General features: G+C 43.2%; 1 protein-coding gene across 4 annotated transcripts in view; it reads right to left on the reverse strand.

Annotated features, from left to right (window-relative positions):
• The window catches only part of PIR (pirin), a 90,781-nt gene that overhangs the window by 20,180 nt on the left and 49,522 nt on the right, over positions 1-21,079 (reverse strand). For all 4 annotated transcript variants that reach the window (XM_047843311.1, XM_047843313.1, XM_047843310.1 and 1 more), the window contains exon 6: positions 15,524-15,608. In XM_047843311.1, the coding sequence (XP_047699267.1) occupies positions 15,524-15,608 (85 nt within the window). The remainder of the gene's footprint in view (positions 1-15,523; positions 15,609-21,079) is intronic.

Below are 21,079 nucleotides of genomic sequence, written 5' to 3' on the forward strand. Positions count from 1 at the left end.
CTTGCTCACAGATGCTCAGCCTCCCTGGTCCTAGTTGGCCTGACTTGTAATGAGACTCTGTAACAAAACCCCTTTCTTCGCTGCTTTAAGACAAAACATCGCCATTGAACGCTGTCTAAATTGATTTTTCAAAGTGCCAATGTCTTCACTGTGTTTTTCTGATTATAAAAAGCTAATACACATAAATTGAAGACATATTTTGAGACTGTGGAAGTGTGTAACCCCTACACTAAAAATCTTTCTGCAGTCTTCATTCTTGGCCTGACATAAATATTGCCAGCAATTTGCTATTTATGCTTTCGGTTTCTTTTTTGTTTTGTGCACTATATATCATTGGCTAAAAAACCAGAACAGACTCAATGTTCTATTCCATGTCAAAACAGAGAAGTAACTCATCCTCGGGAAAGCCTGCAGAGTGGTCCATTGTGAGGACACGTCACGATTTACGTAACCAATCCCTTCTTCATTCTTGAAAGGTACTAAAAAATTAACGCCTTGTGAGTTTGACAAAACCTCAAAGCTCTCGATTGCTCAACCGGGTTTTTATTCAGGACAATTTCGCTTGTTCAAATCTCATCTCTCCTCTACCCTCTTTGGTTCATTCCTGCTCACCCTGCAAACAGAAAACTAGTCCACACATACTTGCCATGCCTTGTCTTCTTTTCTGTTTTATCTTTGTACAGGATCCAGAACGACCAAACCTGTGCTCAAAGATGGCCAAGCCAACGTATTAAGTGCCCCTTGTAAAAATCTTCTATTAGCAGGTTCTATTAGTGAGCCCATCCTCACCAGTAATAATAAAATTCATGTTTCTGGTTGGAAAGCACAAAGCATTGTAGGGAATGGACTAAAAATGGGAAAATTGCCTTTCCCCCCCTTCTTTTTAACACACCGTCCAAATGCACTTGCTCTGTTAAAACTGAGACTTCCAGCTACCTCCATTTTGACCTCAGACTTTGTAACTGATTAAGTTCTTCTTTTCAGCTAGTCTCTTGGCTCAGGTGGAAGATGCTGAGGGCGGAGCGCCCCCCGATGGGCCCTAAAACCAGCGCCTCCAGCAGTAAGGTCCGCTCTGAGCCAGCAAGACCCTACCCGTGATTGATCCCAAGACCCTGACTGATTTGGCCTTCACAGCCCACCTGCACGGATCCACCCGCCTTTGCCCTACATTTTCCTTCTGTAAACCCGGATGCATTTTCAGTACTTTGGAGACAAGTCTTTGAGATGCTGGTCTGCTGCACTCCCAGCGGTGGTCTCACTGAAACAAACTGCATTCTTGTTTCACCACTACTTGGTTTTCTACCTTTGGATTTTGTCAGCGACGAGTGGCCAAACCCGGTGCTCCTTGCGCACCAGCTACACACCTTGTTTAATTTCCACCATTAACAAGAAAACCACAGACCCAAGATGGAGTCACTAATGCTAGGCCAAGTCCCCAAACAGGGGCTTGATACCCAAATGAATTGTAGTTTCAACCTCCTCCAGAAACACAGTCTTAACTGGATCAGTCAGAACTTTTCCAGTCAGCACCACTGAGGTCATCCCCACAGGGGTCCCCTCCATCCCCCAAAGGAAGAGGAGATGATCTGCATGATAAGACCCCTTGCTCTTCCCACCCCCCCTTCCCTGGGAAGGTGACCTTGTCTGGAACCATCTTTTTCTTTTGCCAGTAACTTTCTTGCCCCCTCCTCCTTCCTACAAGAAGCTTCCATTTTGTACCATTCATAAATCATTTAATAAAGCCGATTCAAACTTCAAATTTAGCCAGTTGAATTGTTTTTAACAGCATTAAGCATTGCTTCTTAAAACTACAGTAAAACAAGAGCCGAGTGGTATGAACGTTTTCTATATGTTTAAGAACTGCTACATTTTATTAGGATTTCTTCTCTGCGAAGAGCAGGATTGCATCAGCAAAGAGCTCTTCACGGAGATTTGCAGATCCTTCCTCCTCCTGCCCTCCTCTCCCACCCCTCCTCCCGCTCTTGTGTCCTGCAGTAATGGATACCATCCCCCCATTTTTACTGCTCCAAAGTCACAGGCCCTATGGTTCCCCTTTTTCCACAACCGAGGTCTCCAAGCTACTGGCTCTTTGCAGCTGGGAAGCTCTTCCCGTCCCTCAGGCAATGACAAAATAAGTTGGGATGGAGGTCACGTTTTACCTCTGGCCCTGCGGGATGGTTTAATCAGCAACACATTTAAGTCAGACCTCCTTCAGTCAAACATCAAAAATGTAAGACTTTTAAATATGTAAATCACTTTCTGTGGCTTCTGCTCTCATTTTCAGGGAGGCTCCCAATTCTTATAAATGTCCCTAGTGAGAGCTTTTCTTGGCCTCCATTCCTTGCCTTAACCCAGCTCATTTTCCTCCTGCTATGTCTATAGAGTTCACCCTAACGATGAACTTCACAACTACTCCTTATCTATGTATGTGTAGAGAAAGTCGAAAAAGAGAAACTGCTGACAGAGCAAGTCTTTGACAAAAGTCAATGCCGGGGAGGGAAGGAGAGAGGGAATAGGGCTAAGGAAAGAATGAGCCTCTCCCCAAACTCTGGGTCACACCGGTTGCCAGATCCCAAAGCAACACTGGCTCTAAAAGGCTCCTGTAGAGAGCAAGACAGAGTCACTCCTGTCCGGCAGGGGCCTGCGTCGAGCAATGATACCAGCGGCTGAGGGTACTAACAACGATGAGCTCTCCCCGAGACCGGCACCGGCTGACGACGTCCCAGAACCGATCAGCAGCAGAAGCAGGGGAGGGGTGTAGGTGCCCAGGACTGACCAAATCCCTTTAAAAGGGGGAGGGCTTTTGCAGCGGTCGGGCCCCGCAGACGTGACCCTCTGCGTCTGAGCGCCTGAAAAGGCAGCTGCCGCCGAAGGCTCCGGCCGAAGAGAACGGAGAGCCTCCACCGCTTGAACAGAAGGAGCGGGAGGGCCGAGCGCGGACCCGGCCCGGGGCCTCCTCTCAGCTGCGCGCCCACACACAGACTTCGCGGAGGCCTCGTTCACTTCCTACCGCCTGTGTTATCTCGATCGTCGTGTGCCTCGTCCTAGGTCCTGCGCCGTGTGCGAGGAAGAGGCCAAGTTAATCATGGGCTCCAATGTCACTGGGTCTGGAATCCCGAACCCGCTTTCTCATTACGTTCACCTTGCTTTAGGACCGAGCACCGCTGGTGCTGCGCAAAGACCCAACTCGTGCCTGCGCCTTCACGGTGAGCTCGTGACACCTCCCCGACCCCTCTATGCCCCTACGCTCATCTTGGGCAGGTAGCTCCCTCACCGGGGACTTCATGCCTGGCGATCGGGGACGGGAGGCAGACCTGCCTGGTCCTCTCCTCCCTCTCCTCATTCAAAAATTATGTTTTTGGTTTTTGTTTTGAAATAATTTCAGACAAGCAGAAAAGTTACAAAAATAATAATTACCATATACCACTCACCCAGATTCTCCAAGAGCTAATGCGTTATCACAATATGCTTTATCATTCTCTCTAGAAATAGGTCTCTATTTTCTTCTGAAATATTTGAGATTTATAGATAGGATGTCCCTTAACGTCAAAATAATTCAGTATCATTAAAAAAGAAGTCCAAAATGGAATCATTTTTCCCCCATGAGAAGCCAAGACGTAATCACAAGCTTTAACTTCTCCCAGGAATGTGACCTTTTAAGAGTCAACCTGAAATGGCCTGAGCACCACTGGTGAGGTCATCTGCCTGAAGAAAACCCTGCCGGCTCCCTTCCTCGCAAAAAGAAGACGTCACGGGCTGAAACAATCCTTTCTTTTCCTTTGCTAATATCTTACCCCATCCTTCTTCTGCCTATAAAAATCTTCCATTTGGTACAACTCCTAGGAGCCCCTGTCTACTTACTCCATGGGATGCTGCCTGAATCATGAATTGTGGAATAGAGCCAAGTAGATCTTCAGACTTAACTCGCTTCAACTTTTGTTCTTTGACAGTATATATTTCCTAAAAACAATGATAGTTTCCTACATGAATATAGGGTATTGATAAAAATTCTGAAATTGATATAATACCAATGAGAAAATACAACACTATCACCTATGTATGGATATCCAAAGTGTGCCAATTGCCTCAGTAATGCTTCTTATGGCAGAAAGAAAGAAAGAAAGAAAGAAGAAAGGAAAAGAAAAAGAAAAAGGAAAAGAAAAAGAAAAAGAAAAAGAAAAAGGAAAAGGAAAAGAAAAAGAAAAGAACCCAAACAAACCCCAAAACAAAAGCGGAGGCTGGGCTCTAACCCTGTTCACAGGCTGCATTTAGTTGTTACATGGAATGTCCTTCCATGGGAAACACTTCCTCAGTCTTTTCCATTAAAAGCACAGACCAGTTATTTTGTAGAATGTTCCTAAATTGGGATTTGTCTGATGTTTCCTCATCATCAGACCAAATTTGTTTAATCCCTCAGCTTTAGAGAAGAGTTTACTTATTTTCCATGCTTTAATTTTTTTTTAATTCAGAAGGGTGCAAAGGAGGAAATAATGAACGTCCATGTTGCTGTATTTCCTATCTTTCTTCTCTTTTACAGATTAAATCTTTAAAAAACTTTTTTAATGTTTATTTATTATTTTGAGAGAGCGAGAGAGAGCAAGAGAGAGAGAGAGAGAGAGAGAGCACGAGTGGGGGAGGGACAGAGAGAGAGAGAGAGACACAGAATCCAAAGCAGGCTCCAGGCTCCGAGCTGTCAGCATGGAGCCTGATGCGGGGTCCAAACCCATGGACTGTGGGCCATGAGATCATGACCTGAGCCAAAGTCAGACGTTCAACAGACTGAGCCACCCAGGCGCCCCTACAGATGAAATCTTATAGGTGATAGAAATGTCCCCCGATTGCCTTCAGTCCTTTTCCTACACACAATGAATGGGGCCTTCCACTTAAAACCCTTCAATGGCTCCCTGTTCTCTCAGGACAAGCCCAGACTCCTGACCCTGACATGCATACCCTTCTCCAGCATTGTGGCCCCTCTGCTTGTCCCACCTCTCTAGTTAGTTCTAACCCAGCAAACCCCTCTGGGGGAGGAGGAAGCAGAGGGCAGTGGCAAACCTTACAGGGGCCTTGTGGTGCCATGGAAAACAAAGCACCTTTAACTATAAAAGAGCAACAAAAAATCGAAGGTACATAATCACAGGCAGAAAATACAGGTTTAAAAATCAGCAAGAGACACTCAGGGGGGACTAGGACCAGATTGCTAGCCTCTTTGAGGCAGTTTCCTGGTTTGTAAAATAAGGAAATAATATGTACCACACAGGGCTGTTGTGCTGATCAAGTGACACTGTGTAGCTGGTACGTACATATTTACCTATCTACGTATATATGCACGCGCCCGATGTTTTTCGCCTTATCTACACAATGCCCTCAGTAGGCATTTCACAGATGCCCGTTCCCTTTCCTGCCCCTTCCTTCTCTTTCCACTTTCCTCTGACTTTATACAGGTCAGGGGGTTGCAGTGACTGCTATCTATGCTTCCGGTAAGCTGTGGCCCAGCCCACAGAAGGGTCACTGTCACAGAGATGGCCCCACGCTCTTGAAAGCACCGCCCTCAACTCCAAAACAGAGACAATGGATCCTTGCTGTCCTCATCAAGAACGCTGTGGCACTTAGGATGCTGTCTGTGTCCCGCTGAACACCGCAGTCTACAACTAGCAGCATAAGGTGGGCTTTCTGATCAGCCAGCAGCTGACAGCTCGCCAGGCCTACGAGCACAGGCGTTTAACCCCCATCTCACAACTAAACACAAACATCAAATGAGGTGTCAATGTCACAGCCCTGCAAAAGGGGTAGGAAAAGAGGTAGGATACCACATGACCTTGTAGGAATTCCAGTAAAAGAGAATGCCCATTTTACCAAATTTGGTGAGTGACATCAGTAATAAAATGCCCAATGATATTGCATAGAATGTTACCAACACAAAGACACTTGAGATGACTGGCTTTCCAGAGCAAGATATACTCAGAACATGTTTCCTATATTCCAGAATGATCATACTACAGTCTATGTTTATAAGCCATAGGCATGTAACATTAAGGGCCATTCTAAAGATACTATATCTTTTTAAAAAGTTTTTAAGTTTATTTTGAGAGACAGAGCAGAGGAGGGTCAGAGAGAAAGGGAGAGAGAAAATGCCAGGCAGGTTCCATGCTGTCAGCATGGAGCCCGACGCGGGGCTCGAACCCATGAACCATGAGATCATGACCTGAGCTAAAACCAAGAGTTGGATGTTTAACTGACTGAGCCACCCAGGCACCCTTAAAGATACTACATCTTAACAAGAACAATTGCAACCTATAAGAAAACCTTCCCCTATGGTTTGGTCCACTATTGATAATACTGAACATTCGTTCACTGCACCAGTGACTAACAGAAAAACTATGAAATGAACAAAATTTAACATTTTGAATGAGAAATGTATTAGCAACACAAAGTCTCTGGAATGGAAACTCTCAGAAGACAGGCTTGTGTGTGCCCAGAATGGAGCCTAGCCCTCTGGAGGACAAGTTCTGCTGATTACTTTCTTGCTAATAAAACAGCAAGAAGAAAAATGCATTAGAATCCCCTGGAAGCTTCCTGATCATTACAGGCTAAATCTACACTGAAGTTTTCCCACCAGTGAGACATTTAATGTGGTAATTTTTCACTAAAATAGTACATGTTACTATTATTACTTAGCTTTATTTGAACAGACTTTTTTCTCATCTTCAATTATGCAGTGCTCACAATTGGGTTTTAATTGTTCAGAAAAAATCAGAAAATAATTCAAATATGTAGTTATAATCATAAAATTATACTGAAGGCTATAAAGTAGAAATGGCTTTAGGCATCGGAACTTAGACTAAGGCCAAGACAATTAAGAACCAAAATACACACCACTTTAAGGATTAAACAAAAGTTCGGAAAACCACAGAACCTGAAATAAGCAGAGAATGTCATAATGCGCACATTTTGGCACCTGACTTTTTTTTAAGTTTTATTTTATTTATTTTTAGAGACAGAGAGAGAGGGTGAGGAGGGGAAGGGCAGAGAGAGAGGGAGAGAGAGAATCCCAAACAGGCTCTGTACTGTCAGCACAGAGCCCAATGAGGGGCTCGAACTCACGAACCGCGAGATCATGACCTGAGCCAAAATCAAGAATCAGACCTAACTGATGAGCCACCCAGGTGCCCCTTGGCACCTGACTGTTTTTAAGAGAACAAGATTTTTTTCTAATGTTTATTTATTTTTGAGAGATAGAGTGCAAGTGGGGGAGGGGCAGAGAGAGAGGGAGACACAGAATCCAAAGCAGGCTCCAGGCTCGGAGCTGCCAGCACAGAGCCCGATGCGGGGCTCCATCTCATGAACCGCGCGATCATGACCTGAGCCGAAGTCAGACGCTCAACTGACTGAGCCACCCAGGCGCGTCAAGAGAACGAGATTCTTCAGTAGGACCTGAAACTATGGGAAAATAAACCCTTACTGAAACTGAAATGTGTCTGAATTCTTAGAATGGTTTCTTACTTTGCATTGATTATTAATTTAATCTGTTCTCTCTTAAAAATGATTACAAAAACAATATAATTTTCAAACTGGGGAGATTCACTTAAAAAGTTTCACAAATTGGGGGCACCTTGGTGTTTCAGTTTATAACACGTCTGACTTCAGCTCAGGTCATGATCTCATGGTTTGTGAGTGCGAGCCCCACATCGGGCTCTCTGCTTTCAGCACAGAGCCCACTTCAGATCCTCTGTCCCCCTCTCTCTCTCTGCCCCTCCAATCCCCTCAAAAATAAACAAATATTAAAAAATTGTTTCAAAATTGTTATTTTTTTAAACCTATCTGCAAAGCCTTGGGTTTATTTGCCAATATTCCCAAAGCACTATCAATGGGGTTTTGGCCCATTAACATGTCTGGACCTTAGTGGTTAGGAGTCATAGTGTAAGGTAGAATCGCATCCCCAACACTCCCTGGCTAGTCAACCTTGAGTTAAAGTAAGTCACTTTGCACCTCAGTTTCCTCACCTGAAAAATGGAGTAATCACAGACCTTACTTCATAGACTCATGAGGAGTGCAGGAGTTGATACAGAGGGAGTTCTCAGAGCAGTGTCTAAATACATAATAGGGCATTTACTAAATGTTAGCTATAGTAACTATTATTACTACAGGATGATTCAGTGAACTGTGAGCTCCCAAAAATGTTCATAAGATTCCCTATTAAGGGTTTTTGCTACAAAAGGCAAACAACAAAGCATCTATAATTGAACATTTTCATGATCTGGAGCTGGGAGAGATTATTAAAGAAGCCACAGAAAGCATACACTAACCATTAAGGAACAGAGCAATACATTTAAGAAATTTGTATTTATTGGGGCGCCTGGGTGGCGCAGTCGGTTGGGCGTCCGACTTCAGCCAGGTCACGATCTCGCGGTCCGTGAGTTCGAGCCCCGCGTCGGGCTCTGGCCTGATGGCTCAGAGCCTGGAGCCTGTTTCCGATTCTGTGTCTCCTTCTCTCTCTGCCCCTCCCCTGTTCATGCTCTGTCTCTCTCTGTCCCAAAAATAAATAAACGTTGAAAAAAAAAAAGTTTAAAAAAACACTTTAAAAAAAAAAGAAATTTGTATTTATTAACGTATAGAAAAATATGAGTGAAAAACAAGGCAAAAGGGGGAAGATATTTGCATCACAAGTAACTGACAATGAGGAGCATTCAGAATGTGTAATGAGCCCCTACAAATCAGTATTAAAAAAGACAGACAACCCACCCAAAGGAAAATGATATGAAGCTTTCCACTGGATAATTTGTTCAGGCTCTGGTTCATGTTCATCACTGCTCTGAGGACTTATTGATTGACATCCATAACCATTACGAGCACATTCTAAGTATGGGGGGCATGGTGACTGACTACTTTAAGGTACTGCTGGTAAGTAGAGAGCATGAATTAAATCATGGAGTCTGTATAGTGGACAAAAATCAGCCAGCCTTTGTTCTATGAAACCACCTGAAAATCTAAAATTCCACATGAATCATTCATGTTTGGGGCATTCTCCCTTAAAACGTAGATAATGATAGTGAAAAGACATTTAGGCAGGAACTCTTGAGAATTCACCGTGCCTTCCATTTTCAAAAAAATAACAACAAGAGAAATAGTACTTTTCGAGTCACTGACCATAGGGGGAAACGTATGCCACTGTGAACCAAGATCATAGGCTTGGCAAGTTGACCCCGAGACGCCCTCTGCCTCCTGGTATTCACGCCCTCTGTAAGCTCTTCTCTGAGTGTGCGCTGCACCTAGTGGTGTGGCTCTAACTGGCAGAATCGGCACAAGTACTGGGATGTCACTTCTGAGACCAGGTTACATGAAGACTCTGGCTTCCACTTGCTCATTCCTTCTTACTCTCTGCCTCGTAGGCTCTGATGAAGCTAGATGCCATGCTGTCCACGAGCTGCCCTCTGGAGAGGCCCACGTGGCAAGGAGGTGACGGCAGACTGCAGCCAACAACCTTCAAGAAACTGAACGCCTGTCACCAGCCACAAGGGTGTGGGCTTCGAAGCGCATCCTTCCGCGTTGAGCCCTGGGATTGCCACAGCCCTGCTGATGTGTCCACCGCAGCCTTATAAGAGTCCCTGAGCCAAAGACCACAGTGACACTGTGAGATAACAAATGTTATCTTCAGCCACTACATTTGGGAGTAATTTGTTATGCCACAATATAGATAAGTAATACAGTGAGATTGATACCTACCAGGATTTACTGAGTAGCTACCGTATGTACAGCATTAGAATCTACTTTTTAAAAAAGTGTTTTGAAGCAGTGATTTCTATTCCCCCTCCCAATTTTATTGAGATGTAATTGACAGGGCTCCTTTCTGTTTTTTCCTCCCATGAAAGCAAAAATACATTGACAACAAGAGAATGTATTTTTCCTATGGCTGCTATAAGAAATTACCACACTTTGTGGCTTTAAACACCACAGACTTGTTATCTAACAGTTCTGGAGGTCTGGAGTCCCCAAATGGGTCTCAACAGTTTAAAATCAAGGTATCAGGGTGGACTTCTTTCTGGAGGCTCTAGAGGAAAATTCATTTCCTTGCCTTTTCTACCTTTTAGAGGGTGCCCCTATTCTTTGGCTCGAGGCCCCCTTTCATTTTCTTTTAATTTTTTTAAATGTTTATTTTTCAGAGAGAAAGAGAGACAGAGTGTGAGCAGGGGAGGGGCAGAGAGAGCGGGAGGCACAGAATCTGAAGCAGGTTCTAGGCTCCGAGCTGTCAGCACAGCGCCTGACATGGGGCTTGAACTCATGGACCACGAGATCATGACCCGAGCCAAAGTCAGATGCTTAACCGACTGAGCCACCCAGGCACTCCCCCACCCTTTTTAATTTTAGAGAGAAAGAGACCACACAAGCAGGGTAGAGAGGCAGAGGCAGAAAGAGAGAGAGAATCACAAGCAGGCTCCATGCTTAGTGCGGAGCCCAAAGCGGGGCTCAATCCCACAACCCTGGGATCATGACCTGAACCGGAATCAAGAGTGGGATGCTCAACAGACTGAGCCACTCGCCACATAGGCACCCCCCACCTCCATTTTCAAAGCCAGCAGGTGCATCACCTGGACCTGTGCTTCCACTGTCACTTCGTTCACTCCAACTCTTGCCCCCTTCACATACCCAGACCCTTGCAATTATATTGGGCCCACCTGGACTATCTGGGCTACTCTCCCCATCTCAAGATCCTTAACTTAATCATACCTGCAAAATCCCCTTCACCATGGAAAGTAACATATTCACAGGTTCCAAGGATTACAGTGTGGACATGTTTGTTTTTTTATATAACTTTTTTAATGTTTTTTTTTTTTTTGAGAGAGAGAGAGAGAGTGACAACACGCCAAGGAGGGGCAGAGAGAGGGAGAGAGACAGAATCCCAAGCAGGCGCCACGCTGTCAGCACAGAGCCCAACGTGGGGCTCTATCCCACGAACTGTTGAGATCATGACCTGAGCTGAAATCAGGAGTCGGATGCTCAACAGACTGAGCCACTCAGGCACCCTGAGTGTGGACATTTCTGGGCCTACTCTTCAGCTTACCACAGTGGGGTAGGCCCTATGTTCTCCAAAGAAATTGTTTGGATTGACGTATATATACTGTAAAGAAAACTAAAAGGTTGCGGGAACTGAAAAGAAAAAACTTACAAAATTAAGTTTTTCCAGGGGCACCTGGGTGGCTCAGTAGGTTAAGTGTCTGACTTTAGCTCATGTCATGATCTTGTGGTCTGTGAGTTTGAGTTCCACGACAGGCTCTGTGCTGACAGCTCAGAGCCTGGATCCTGCTTCAGATTCTCTGTCTCCTTTTCTCTCTGCCCCTTCCCGTCTCACTCACTCTCTCTCTCTCTCTCTCTCTCTCTCTCTCAAAAATAAACATTTAAAAAAAATTTTTTAGGTGAAGTTCTTCCATACCAGAACCATCCTCCGTTTTTAACATTCCAGATGATACTTTAAAATACCTACTAGCAGAGACACTGTGAAGGAAGATGGGGAGCAACAGAGTGGCTGTTGAGGGCCAAACTGTGATGCAGTCAGAAGACAAAGGGGACGTGAGGACCAGAGGCCCCAGTTTCTTGGGCAAGACTGATATTTTCCTAGAAATACAGGTTTATGTCCTTCTGAATGAATGATGCCAGTGTTATCTGTATGTCAGTTTGCAGCAAGGAAAATCAGATTGCTTTGTAAGAGATGGTAAAAGTCACTGCAAAAAAAAAAAAAAAAAAACAAACAAAAAGACAAAAAACCACAAACCCAAACCCAACACAACTACTTATTCCTGGTTTAGCCAAGAGCTAACATGAAAAATGTGCGGCCAATGGGAAAGGAATGTGGTGCTGTCAGAGACCTGACAGATTGGATTCTTTGTAAGTGATGCACTGTCCAGCTCAATTCCTGGTATCAGCTGCCTTCCCAATCGCCACGGCATGAAACATCTGTTTTCTGCAAGGTTAGCCCAACTCCACAGAAATGGGCCTTAACCAAAGGAAAGAGAGAGATGCTAAAAATCAATTCTAATAACTATTTAGGGGAAAGAATTCAGATGAAACCGAGTCTGATTCACGAGAAAGCTTTCCAATCTCCCTTAACTGGATGTCCCTTGAGAAACATGTATTTTCCTGGTATCAGGGATGAGATGGTAGCAGTGTATGCCCCTACCTCTCTCCCTCTACTCCGGTAATGATACAATCATGTCGACATTAAATTAGTGAGATCGCAAAGCTTATGCCAAAAGCCAAACATAACCCAGACGTCCATGTCAAATCCCCTTACCGTGAGTAACAAAACCATCAAAATATTGTAAACGGAACATGTCTAGGACCCTGCCAGTGACAAAAGCATTTCAAAAAATATCTGATGCAGCAAAGCACCCAAATAAAATGAATTTAAACAGTCCTTCGGGTTTATAATGGAATTTGACCTGGAAAGGTGGTTTTAAAAAAAAGACAAAGGGTCACCTTGACTTAAATGACTTGATAATAAAATTTATGCAGCATAATTTCACCAGCCAATATGGCTGATTACAGACAGCCAAAACTATCAAGTCTGTAGGCAGTAAGTACTTTATAATACCTGAATTAAACTGTTTGTCTGGTACTGGACAGAGATGCCCCAAACTTTGGATTTGTCACTTAATGCAATGTGAACATGGGTGTGTGTGTGTGCGTGTGTGCACGCACGCACGTGTGACAGAGAGACAGCGACACTGAGAAGAAGAGAGAGGACGCTTCGTTGCTGGGTTTATAAGAGACTTTTTCCAAATGGGTTTATATTGACTCGATGATGCACATGCATTTCTAAACTACTGGCTTTTCTATCCCTCCAAAAACGTTTTTGAAAACAAATCTCAAGTTTAGAATTTATAAAGACAAAGTAGAACAGAAGTGTAGCCTTTTTAAAATTGTTTTAAATCTTTATTTATTTTCGAGAGAGAAACAAAGTTTGAGCAGGGGAGGAACAGAGGGAGAGGGAGACACAGAATCCGGAGCAGGCTCCGGGCTCCAAGCTGTCAGCGCAGAGCCCGACGCAGGGCTCAAACTCATGAACTGCAAGTTCACGACCTGAGCCGAAGTCGGACGCTCAACCAACTGAGTCACCCCAGAAGTACAGCCTTTCAAAGTGACATATACGCATTCTCTCATTAGGTAACATAGAGTGGTGCTAAGGGTAGAACAGAACCTAACATGAACCATACACTTAGTGTCAGTGGGGTCATGGAGAAACTGGCACTCTCAGATACTGCTGATGGAAAAAGTATAATTGTGTTTCAGGATCGCAGCCTGAAAATGTGTTTTACTTATTTTTTTAATGTTTATTTATTTTTGAGAGAGAGAGAGAGAGAGAGACAGAGTGTGAGCTGGGGAGAGAGAGGAGACACAGAATCCGAAGCAGGCTCCGGCCGGTTGGCACAGAGCCCCACATGGAGCTCGAACCCACAAAGCGCAACATCACGACCTGAGCTGAAGTCACTCAACCGACCGAGCCACCCAATCACCCTGACGTGTTTGTTTTAAAATCAAACATGCGTATACCTTGTGACCATCACTGGAAATCTACTGCATCAAAATAAGTGCCATAGGGAAGGACACGTGTATAAGGATGTTCACTGCAGACCAGTGTGCAGTGGCCGAGCTCTAGGAACAAAGGGAGTGCCTGCTGACAGGCAGTAGGTAAACGCATCACAGTCCACCCACGGCACGGCATACTGCCATTACTACCACCACCACCGAGAGAAACAGACTCAAATACAGAGAACAAACCAGTGGTTGCCAAAGGGAAGGAGGACAGGGAGATAGGCGAAGGGGATTCAGACGTACCATCTTGCAGTTATAAAATAAGGCACGGGGATGAAAAGTACAGCATAGGGAATGCAGTCACTAACACTACAACGACGCCGTGTGGTCATAGACGGTAGGCAGATGTACCGCAGCGAGTATACCGCAACGTACACCGTTGTCGAACCACTATGTGGTACAGCTGAAACTGAGATGTCAACTATACTTCAATTAAAAATTTTTCAAAGTCAGGGTGCCTGGGTGGCTCAGTTGGTTGAGCGTCCGACTCTTGATCGCAGCTCAGGTCACGATCTCATAGTTTGTGAGACTGAGCCACACGTTGGGCTCTGTGCTGACAGCACAGAGCCTGCTTGGGATATTCTCTTCTCTCTCTCTCTCTCTCTCTCTCTCTCTCTCTCTCTCTCGTCCCTCTCCCACTTGCGTGTGTACACGCATGCTCTCTCTCTCTCAAAAAAATAAACTTCAAAAAATTTTTTAATTAATTACTTAAATAAACAAAGAGAGCCCCTATAAGTAGATTGGGAAGGATTCCCATGAGGAGCTGTTTGATCAAAAAAGATGCAAAAATGCATTTATAATATGGTTCCATTTTAGTAAAACAATGACAAAACAATCCTGTATAGGGGTGCATTTCCATGCATATATATGTCAGTGTAGAAAAGTGAGTGTGGAGAAAAACACAGCAAGATCTAATTTGAGGATCTGTGTCGGCTATATCCTAGAGCTGCGATGTATAGGGAAGGTACTGGAAGGAACTGGAGGGAAGCAAACTCAAAAGCAAAAGAAAAAAGCACTGTACTCAAGGTTAAAGCATATGGGCTTTAACACTTTCACACTTATTGTTATAAAAATTATGTATAAGGGTAGGCATATGTTTCAGAGAATTAATCTGCAGAGTTTTTCTATACTCAAAAATAGCCAGAAAAACCCAAAGAAGAAAATAATGGCTCCAAGGTTTCTGCCTAATGATCTCATGCAACCATTTTTATTTATTTTTAAAATTTTTTTTTCAATGTTTTTTATTTATTTTTGGGACAGAGAGAGACAGAGCATGAATGGGGGAGGGACAGAGAGAGAGGGAGACACAGAATCGGAAACAGGCTCCAGGCTCCGAGCCATCAGCCCAGAACCTGACGCGGGGCTCGAACTCCCGGACCGCGAGATCGTGACCTGGCTGAAGTCGGACGCTTAACCGACTGCGCCACCCAGGCGCCCCTCATGCAACCATTTTTAAAAATGAAACTGGCCTTATACACTTGGGAGTTTTCTAAGTATGCTTTTGAACTTAGAAGTCCACTTAAGGGTAAGCCCTCCATAACAGCACCTTTATCAGCAGATACCAGTATCTCATTCAGGAATACACCTGTTCATAAGTCACAAGGTTGGAATGTGCCTGCAGGAACACTCTGAGTCACCAGTGGCTAGGAAATCAGAAGATGCAGGTGAAAGTCCTGGCTTGTCCAGCAAGTCTTTACGAGGATGTGAGCAAGTAGCTCATCTGTTGGATCTTAGTGTTTCCACCCATAAAACGGGGGTGGAAAAAAACAGGGCCCACACAGTCCAGCCCTAACACTCTATGAATTCTTCCTGATCTTCTTTGCTTGAAAAGCCCCAGGAATATTTGTTAATTTAAGTGTAATTACAGATTCAAAAATGAGCACATTTCAGAGAAAGCAGTCCCTTTTTTCTGATCCCTAAACCCCAGAAGCCACCATACCTTTAGGAATAGGCTGGGAATGCTTTGCTCCGTGGTCCAGTTTGAAGTCCAAATATAAGGTCGGTGTGCGAGTGTAAATCTTAGACTGAAAAGGAAAAGGAAACCATCAGAATCTTTCCAAAAATAAAGTTCTTCTTCACTTCAGCTGGGTGCTTCTCTGATGGGCCTGGGGCCTGGATGACTGTATTAACAACTCCTCCTTGGCAAGTGCTGTTAAAGCAAGGGGATGGGCTACCATACAGGCCCCTCTGAAGGGTATTCATCTAAAAGTTAGCCCTCCTAGCTTTACAATATGGTTGACAAACTAATTTCAGGATGACAGCTATCTCCCTCTAACCATTTCTCAAATAGGGTCCCAGGTTAATAGTTCATTGGCCAAGGCTTGCCTCCAGCCTTCCACTTGATAATAGCAGGGTAGCTCATGTCCCAGTGTGTGCTTTTTCCCCAGGTCTCGATGAAGCCATGTCCATTAAAAAAAATTTTTTTTAAGTGGCCAGTAAATATTTGTATTTGTTCTAACTCTGCCCTCAGGCAAAAAAAGGTCATCCGCCACCACTGGCTTGAAAAAGCCACGACTTCAAATGCAAGAAAGGCCAACTTCTGCAAGATTTTCCACTGTAAACAGTGGCTTCGATTCCATCAACAGTTAAGCAGAGTTTGTGAGCCAATAGGATACCATGTTTTGAATCACTGGCACAGACCAAAATCCAAGGGATTATCGCTGTTGCTATGAACTTTATGATGTGTCTCACTGTTTATCACAAAGCCCCGGTGGTTCTGTTTGACTTTTTAGAAACTGAAAACACACACAAAAATGAAAAAGCACGTAACACCAAATGTGGCAAGGATGTGGAAAAAATGCAGCTTTTCATACACTCCCGGTGGGACTAGAACTTTGTATAAACACGGTAGAAAGCTGCTTGGCAGTACACGGTACCCGTGAATGTATATGCATGACCTATGACCCAGCATTCCATTCATATGTGGACCCTCAAAAGAAATGTTCACCTAAAGACAAGTATACGAATCTTCATAGTGATACTGTCAGTAACAGCCCAAACCTGGAAATATTCCAGATGTCTTTAACGATAGAAGGGATAAATGAATTGTAATCTACTTACACAATGAAATACTATACCGCAAGGACAGTGAATGAACCCAACTATATGCAACGACTTGGATGAATTTCACGATCATAATACTGAGCAAATGAAGGCAGATGATCATATACCATATGATTCCATTTCTATAAAGTTCCAAACGAGGCAAAACTAATCTATGATGTCAGAAGTCAGAAAAGTGGTTACCTTGGGAAGCTTAGTAACTGGAAGGTGTTAAAAAGGGGACTCCTGGGGACGAACAATTTCTGCCTCTTGACCTAGCTTCTGCTTCCATGGGCGTGTTCACTTGGTGAAAATTTTCTGAGTTATACACTTGATTTGTATACTTTTCTGTGTCTATATTATATTTTAATAAAGAGATGTAAATAGACTGTGTAAATAGACCAAAAGAGAGAATCCAGAGCCCACAATTATTCACTACCCTTGATAAATGCATCATTTTGCAGAGAATAATTATGTAAATGCTATAAGGACAGGAACATGGCTGCCTTTTTCACCCAGGGCCAACCCATGCTGCCTATCACATAGTAGGTCTTCAATAAATAGTTATTGGCTGACTTTCATAATGGAAAATCCCATGAATAATAAATTTATTTACAGTATACATAAGGTATTCATCAGTATCTTTACCTACCTGTAGCAAAATGCCTCTCTTCAGGACACGTGATTTGGTATGGTTAAATTGTATGTCTGTACATTAAATTTTGGAATTACAGAACTGTAAATAATGCTATCAGAAGACTGTTTCCTTTCCTATGAATGTCTCATGTATTAAAGCTTCGGGCTTTAAAAGTTCTGGCAGGTGGATTTATGTGGCTTAGAAGGCCACGCTGCATCAATACAGCTTCAAAGACTACAAAAGCAAATGCCCCTGTGCACACATAAATGAAACCAGAGAGACCTATGGCATCAAGTACAACCTCAGGCCAAAGACTCACAATCAATCTGAAGACCTTGAAACACATAAAACAAGGGCAGCGCCCATGGGACACAGGATCAAATTCTCTACGACCCTTAGATGTATATGGCACCATCTGGAAAGGATCTGGTTTTGTCTGATGAGGACTTCTAAAATTACCTCTAAAAAGATCAAGCGTAGGGGTGCCTGGCTGGCTCCATCAGTGGAGCATGCGACTCTTCATCTCAGGGTCATGAGTTTGAGCCCCACGTTAAGAGTAGAGATTACTTAAAAAAAATTTTTTAATAAAAAGATCAAGGGTAAACTTCATCTAATATCGATGACTCCCCTGCCCAGGCAATATTTGGCTCTCTTCTAGAAAAAGAATCCCTGTTTGGTTTAAGTGTCTTTCCTAACCTCTGCTTCAGTGGCTGATGCAGTATCCCTGCCTCCAGCCAAGAGATTAATCACAGAGAGTCTCTTGGTTTAATTTTCACTAGAATTCTCCCAGAATGTAGTCATAATACTCTTGAGCTGGAAACCTGGAGGCTTTGATGCTAGCATGGCTTTTCCTGCTGACTAGCAAAGCACTTATCTTCTTCTGGGCTTAGTTCACTCATCAGAAAATCCCATGATAGGACTCACTGACATTTAAATTCATTGCTGGTTCTAAAATCCTGAGTCAGAAAATTAGTGTTTTCCCCCACATTTTAATTTTGAACATTCCCTTCTGACTTCTCAGACTAGAGCTGTCGAGAAGGGAGAATGTGGCTGGGGGCAAGGAAGGACAACTAGAACTGTGTTAAGTAAGAAGGGGGCCACTGGTTAATGGGCTCTACTCTTGCCCTCAAACTCAGTCATCAGTCTTGCTCCCCTAGCTATCTCTTTCGCCATCCTTCCTGCCTCTAGCTTCTCAACCTGATCCATACTGTCCAAATACCAGTCACCTCTCTAAGACTGCAACGACACAGACACACATGTGTCCATACACACACAGACTTCTGTATTTATGTACTCATTTACAAAAATTTAAACAGAAACCAACGAGAGACACTATAAAGCCACAGATAAAACCTACCATCTTACAAGTGTGAAAAGGGCTAAAGGGGATTTTTTTACTCATTTTTAAGTGTTTTCCACATCTATAGCCTAAAACAGAATTCCAATTCTAATATCCTTTTCTGTACTGAAAATGGGAACGTTAAAGGTTTCAATACAACACATCTTGAATAATCAATACCCAAAACATAAATGTACACTGTTCTATTTCAATTAATCCATAATGAGATAAAATCAATTTGGAAGCTGTCCCCATGAGTGGGGGTATAGGTGTATACACGTATATATACATGTACATATATATAGACACACATATCATGCGTTATATATACGCATAGTTTTTGAAAAGCAGATAGGTTTTTAATTTTGACCCTCCGTGGTAACTGTTGAAATAGCAAATGTAAACTATGTTCATTTAACACAAGGATAATGCTAGCCTCGAATGCACTGTGAGCAAACCTAGCACATTCTTAACTGTGTTCTGTTTTGTTTATTGTTATGTATAGTGTTAAACTATTAATATGGTCCTCAAAAACAGAATGAGAATTTAATTAAACAAATCATTCTTTTTCTGGTTAAAACTTAGCTATAATGTGTATCTATTAAAATAAATCGGGGGGCGCCTGGGTGGCGCAGTCGGTTAAGCGTCCGACTTCAGCCAGGTCACGATCTCGCGGTCCCTGAGTTCGAGCCCCGCGTCGGGCTCTGGGCTGATGGCTCAGAGCCTGGAGCCTGTTTCCGATTCTGTGTCTCCCTCTCTCTCTGCCTCTCACCCGTTCATGCTCTGTCTCTCTCTGTCCCAAAAATAAATAAATGTTGAAAAAAAAAATTTAAAAAAAAATAAAATAAAATAAATCGGTCCATGACAACCTAAAATAAAACATTATTCCACAAATCTGTTTCAGCATGAACAGAACTAATGCACTTCAAGTCCATCAGTGAAATTGTTTTCTTTTTCCTTTTCTCTGTTTTGGTCCTGATCAATAGTGCCTGTACAGGGACTAAAATCCAAGGCTATTCCTCTTTAGTCTTTCTTCTCATTTCATAGATTAAAAGTATTTAGGAAACTTATCTTTGAAGGTTTTAGTCTGCATTTGAAAAATCAAATGTCTTAAAAATCTTAGATTTCAAATATGCAGGGAAGGGAACAGAAAACTCTTCAGAAAAGGTTAAGGGTAAATTCTGGCTAGCCTAGACCAACAGGGGTGGCTCCCCAATCCAGACAACCTGGTCTCTCTTTCTCTAGAAATATGTCAGAGTCAAACCTTTAACGAACCTAACATACCGCTCCAATAACGACCACAAAACACCCAAGACCAAACAAGATCTCCGAAATCACTTCCTTCCGAACCCCAGCTACCTTCATCTTCTATCCTTCAAAGACTTCCTGCTTGCCCTGGCTTTTAGCATGATACCCTTGTCGAGCTGGCTTCCTGCCTGTACGTTTATTCGTAAATGTGATCTTAATTAAGGAGATGAAATCACTTCCACATGGAAGCCATATGGCTCAAAAAGTCTTCCCAAGAAAGAGAAAAGAGCACACTGTTCTGGCTGTGCTGTGTGAGCATGGCAAAGGGCATCTCTCTCATTTTGCCTCTGCTCCTTTCACAGGTAATCGGAACCCATCTATCCCTGAATGCTGCTCATTTTGCCACGGTGCTGGCCTTCCCTAAAAGCAAGTGACAGCAATGTGTCACATGGCAGAGCTGTCAGAAATAAATGCCCATTTCTTTTTGGGCATGATTTCAAAATCCTTTTATGATTTGGTGATTTCTCAGGAAATGCACTCAAATCCTCAATCTTACTATACGTTGCTTAAGCAGACTCCTCTAAGTAATTGTACCAACGAGTGTAAATCCTCAATATCCGAGAAGAGAAAGAAACAGTATTTTCCTTCTAGCTATTCCTGGACCCTCACCCTCATGTTGGATAATCTCCCTACTGTCAGAGATCATGTTTTATGGTTTGTTTGGGCCTTCTTTTTTGCATCATTGCTAACTTTTGATAAATATCTTCGCACACAAATCTCTGACCACATTTCTCTTTTTTTCCCTTCAAGGTGAAATTTGGGGCCTGAAGGTCTAGACATGTTAAGGGCTCTTGGTGTATCTGTAGGTTTATGGCTAAATGTCACGTGGCCAAAAGCAAACTGGTCAACACAATCAAGTGATTAAACAGCAATTTTGCCGAACATGCCTACTGTTAGTCATTGGTTGTTCTAGTCTTCGTAATTTTGCTATACCACAGGGCAGTTTTTCAACTCTACATGCTCTAAATATTGGTCCCCCCCCCCATTTAACCCCCTATTGTTAGAAAGTTAACTCATTCCAACAAATCACCTATTGTTGCACATTTAGATTTTTTCCCCAATGCGTCCTTGTCACAAACACAGAAGGGAAGGATTAATTTCTGGAGGGGAGGGAAAGGAAAGGAAAAGAAAAGAAATCTGAAACTCTTGGGAAAAATAGACAAAAAGAA

The sequence above is a fragment of the Prionailurus viverrinus genome, chromosome X (genome assembly GCF_022837055.1).
Source record: "Prionailurus viverrinus isolate Anna chromosome X, UM_Priviv_1.0, whole genome shotgun sequence".
Classification (NCBI taxonomy): domain Eukaryota; kingdom Metazoa; phylum Chordata; class Mammalia; order Carnivora; family Felidae; genus Prionailurus; species Prionailurus viverrinus.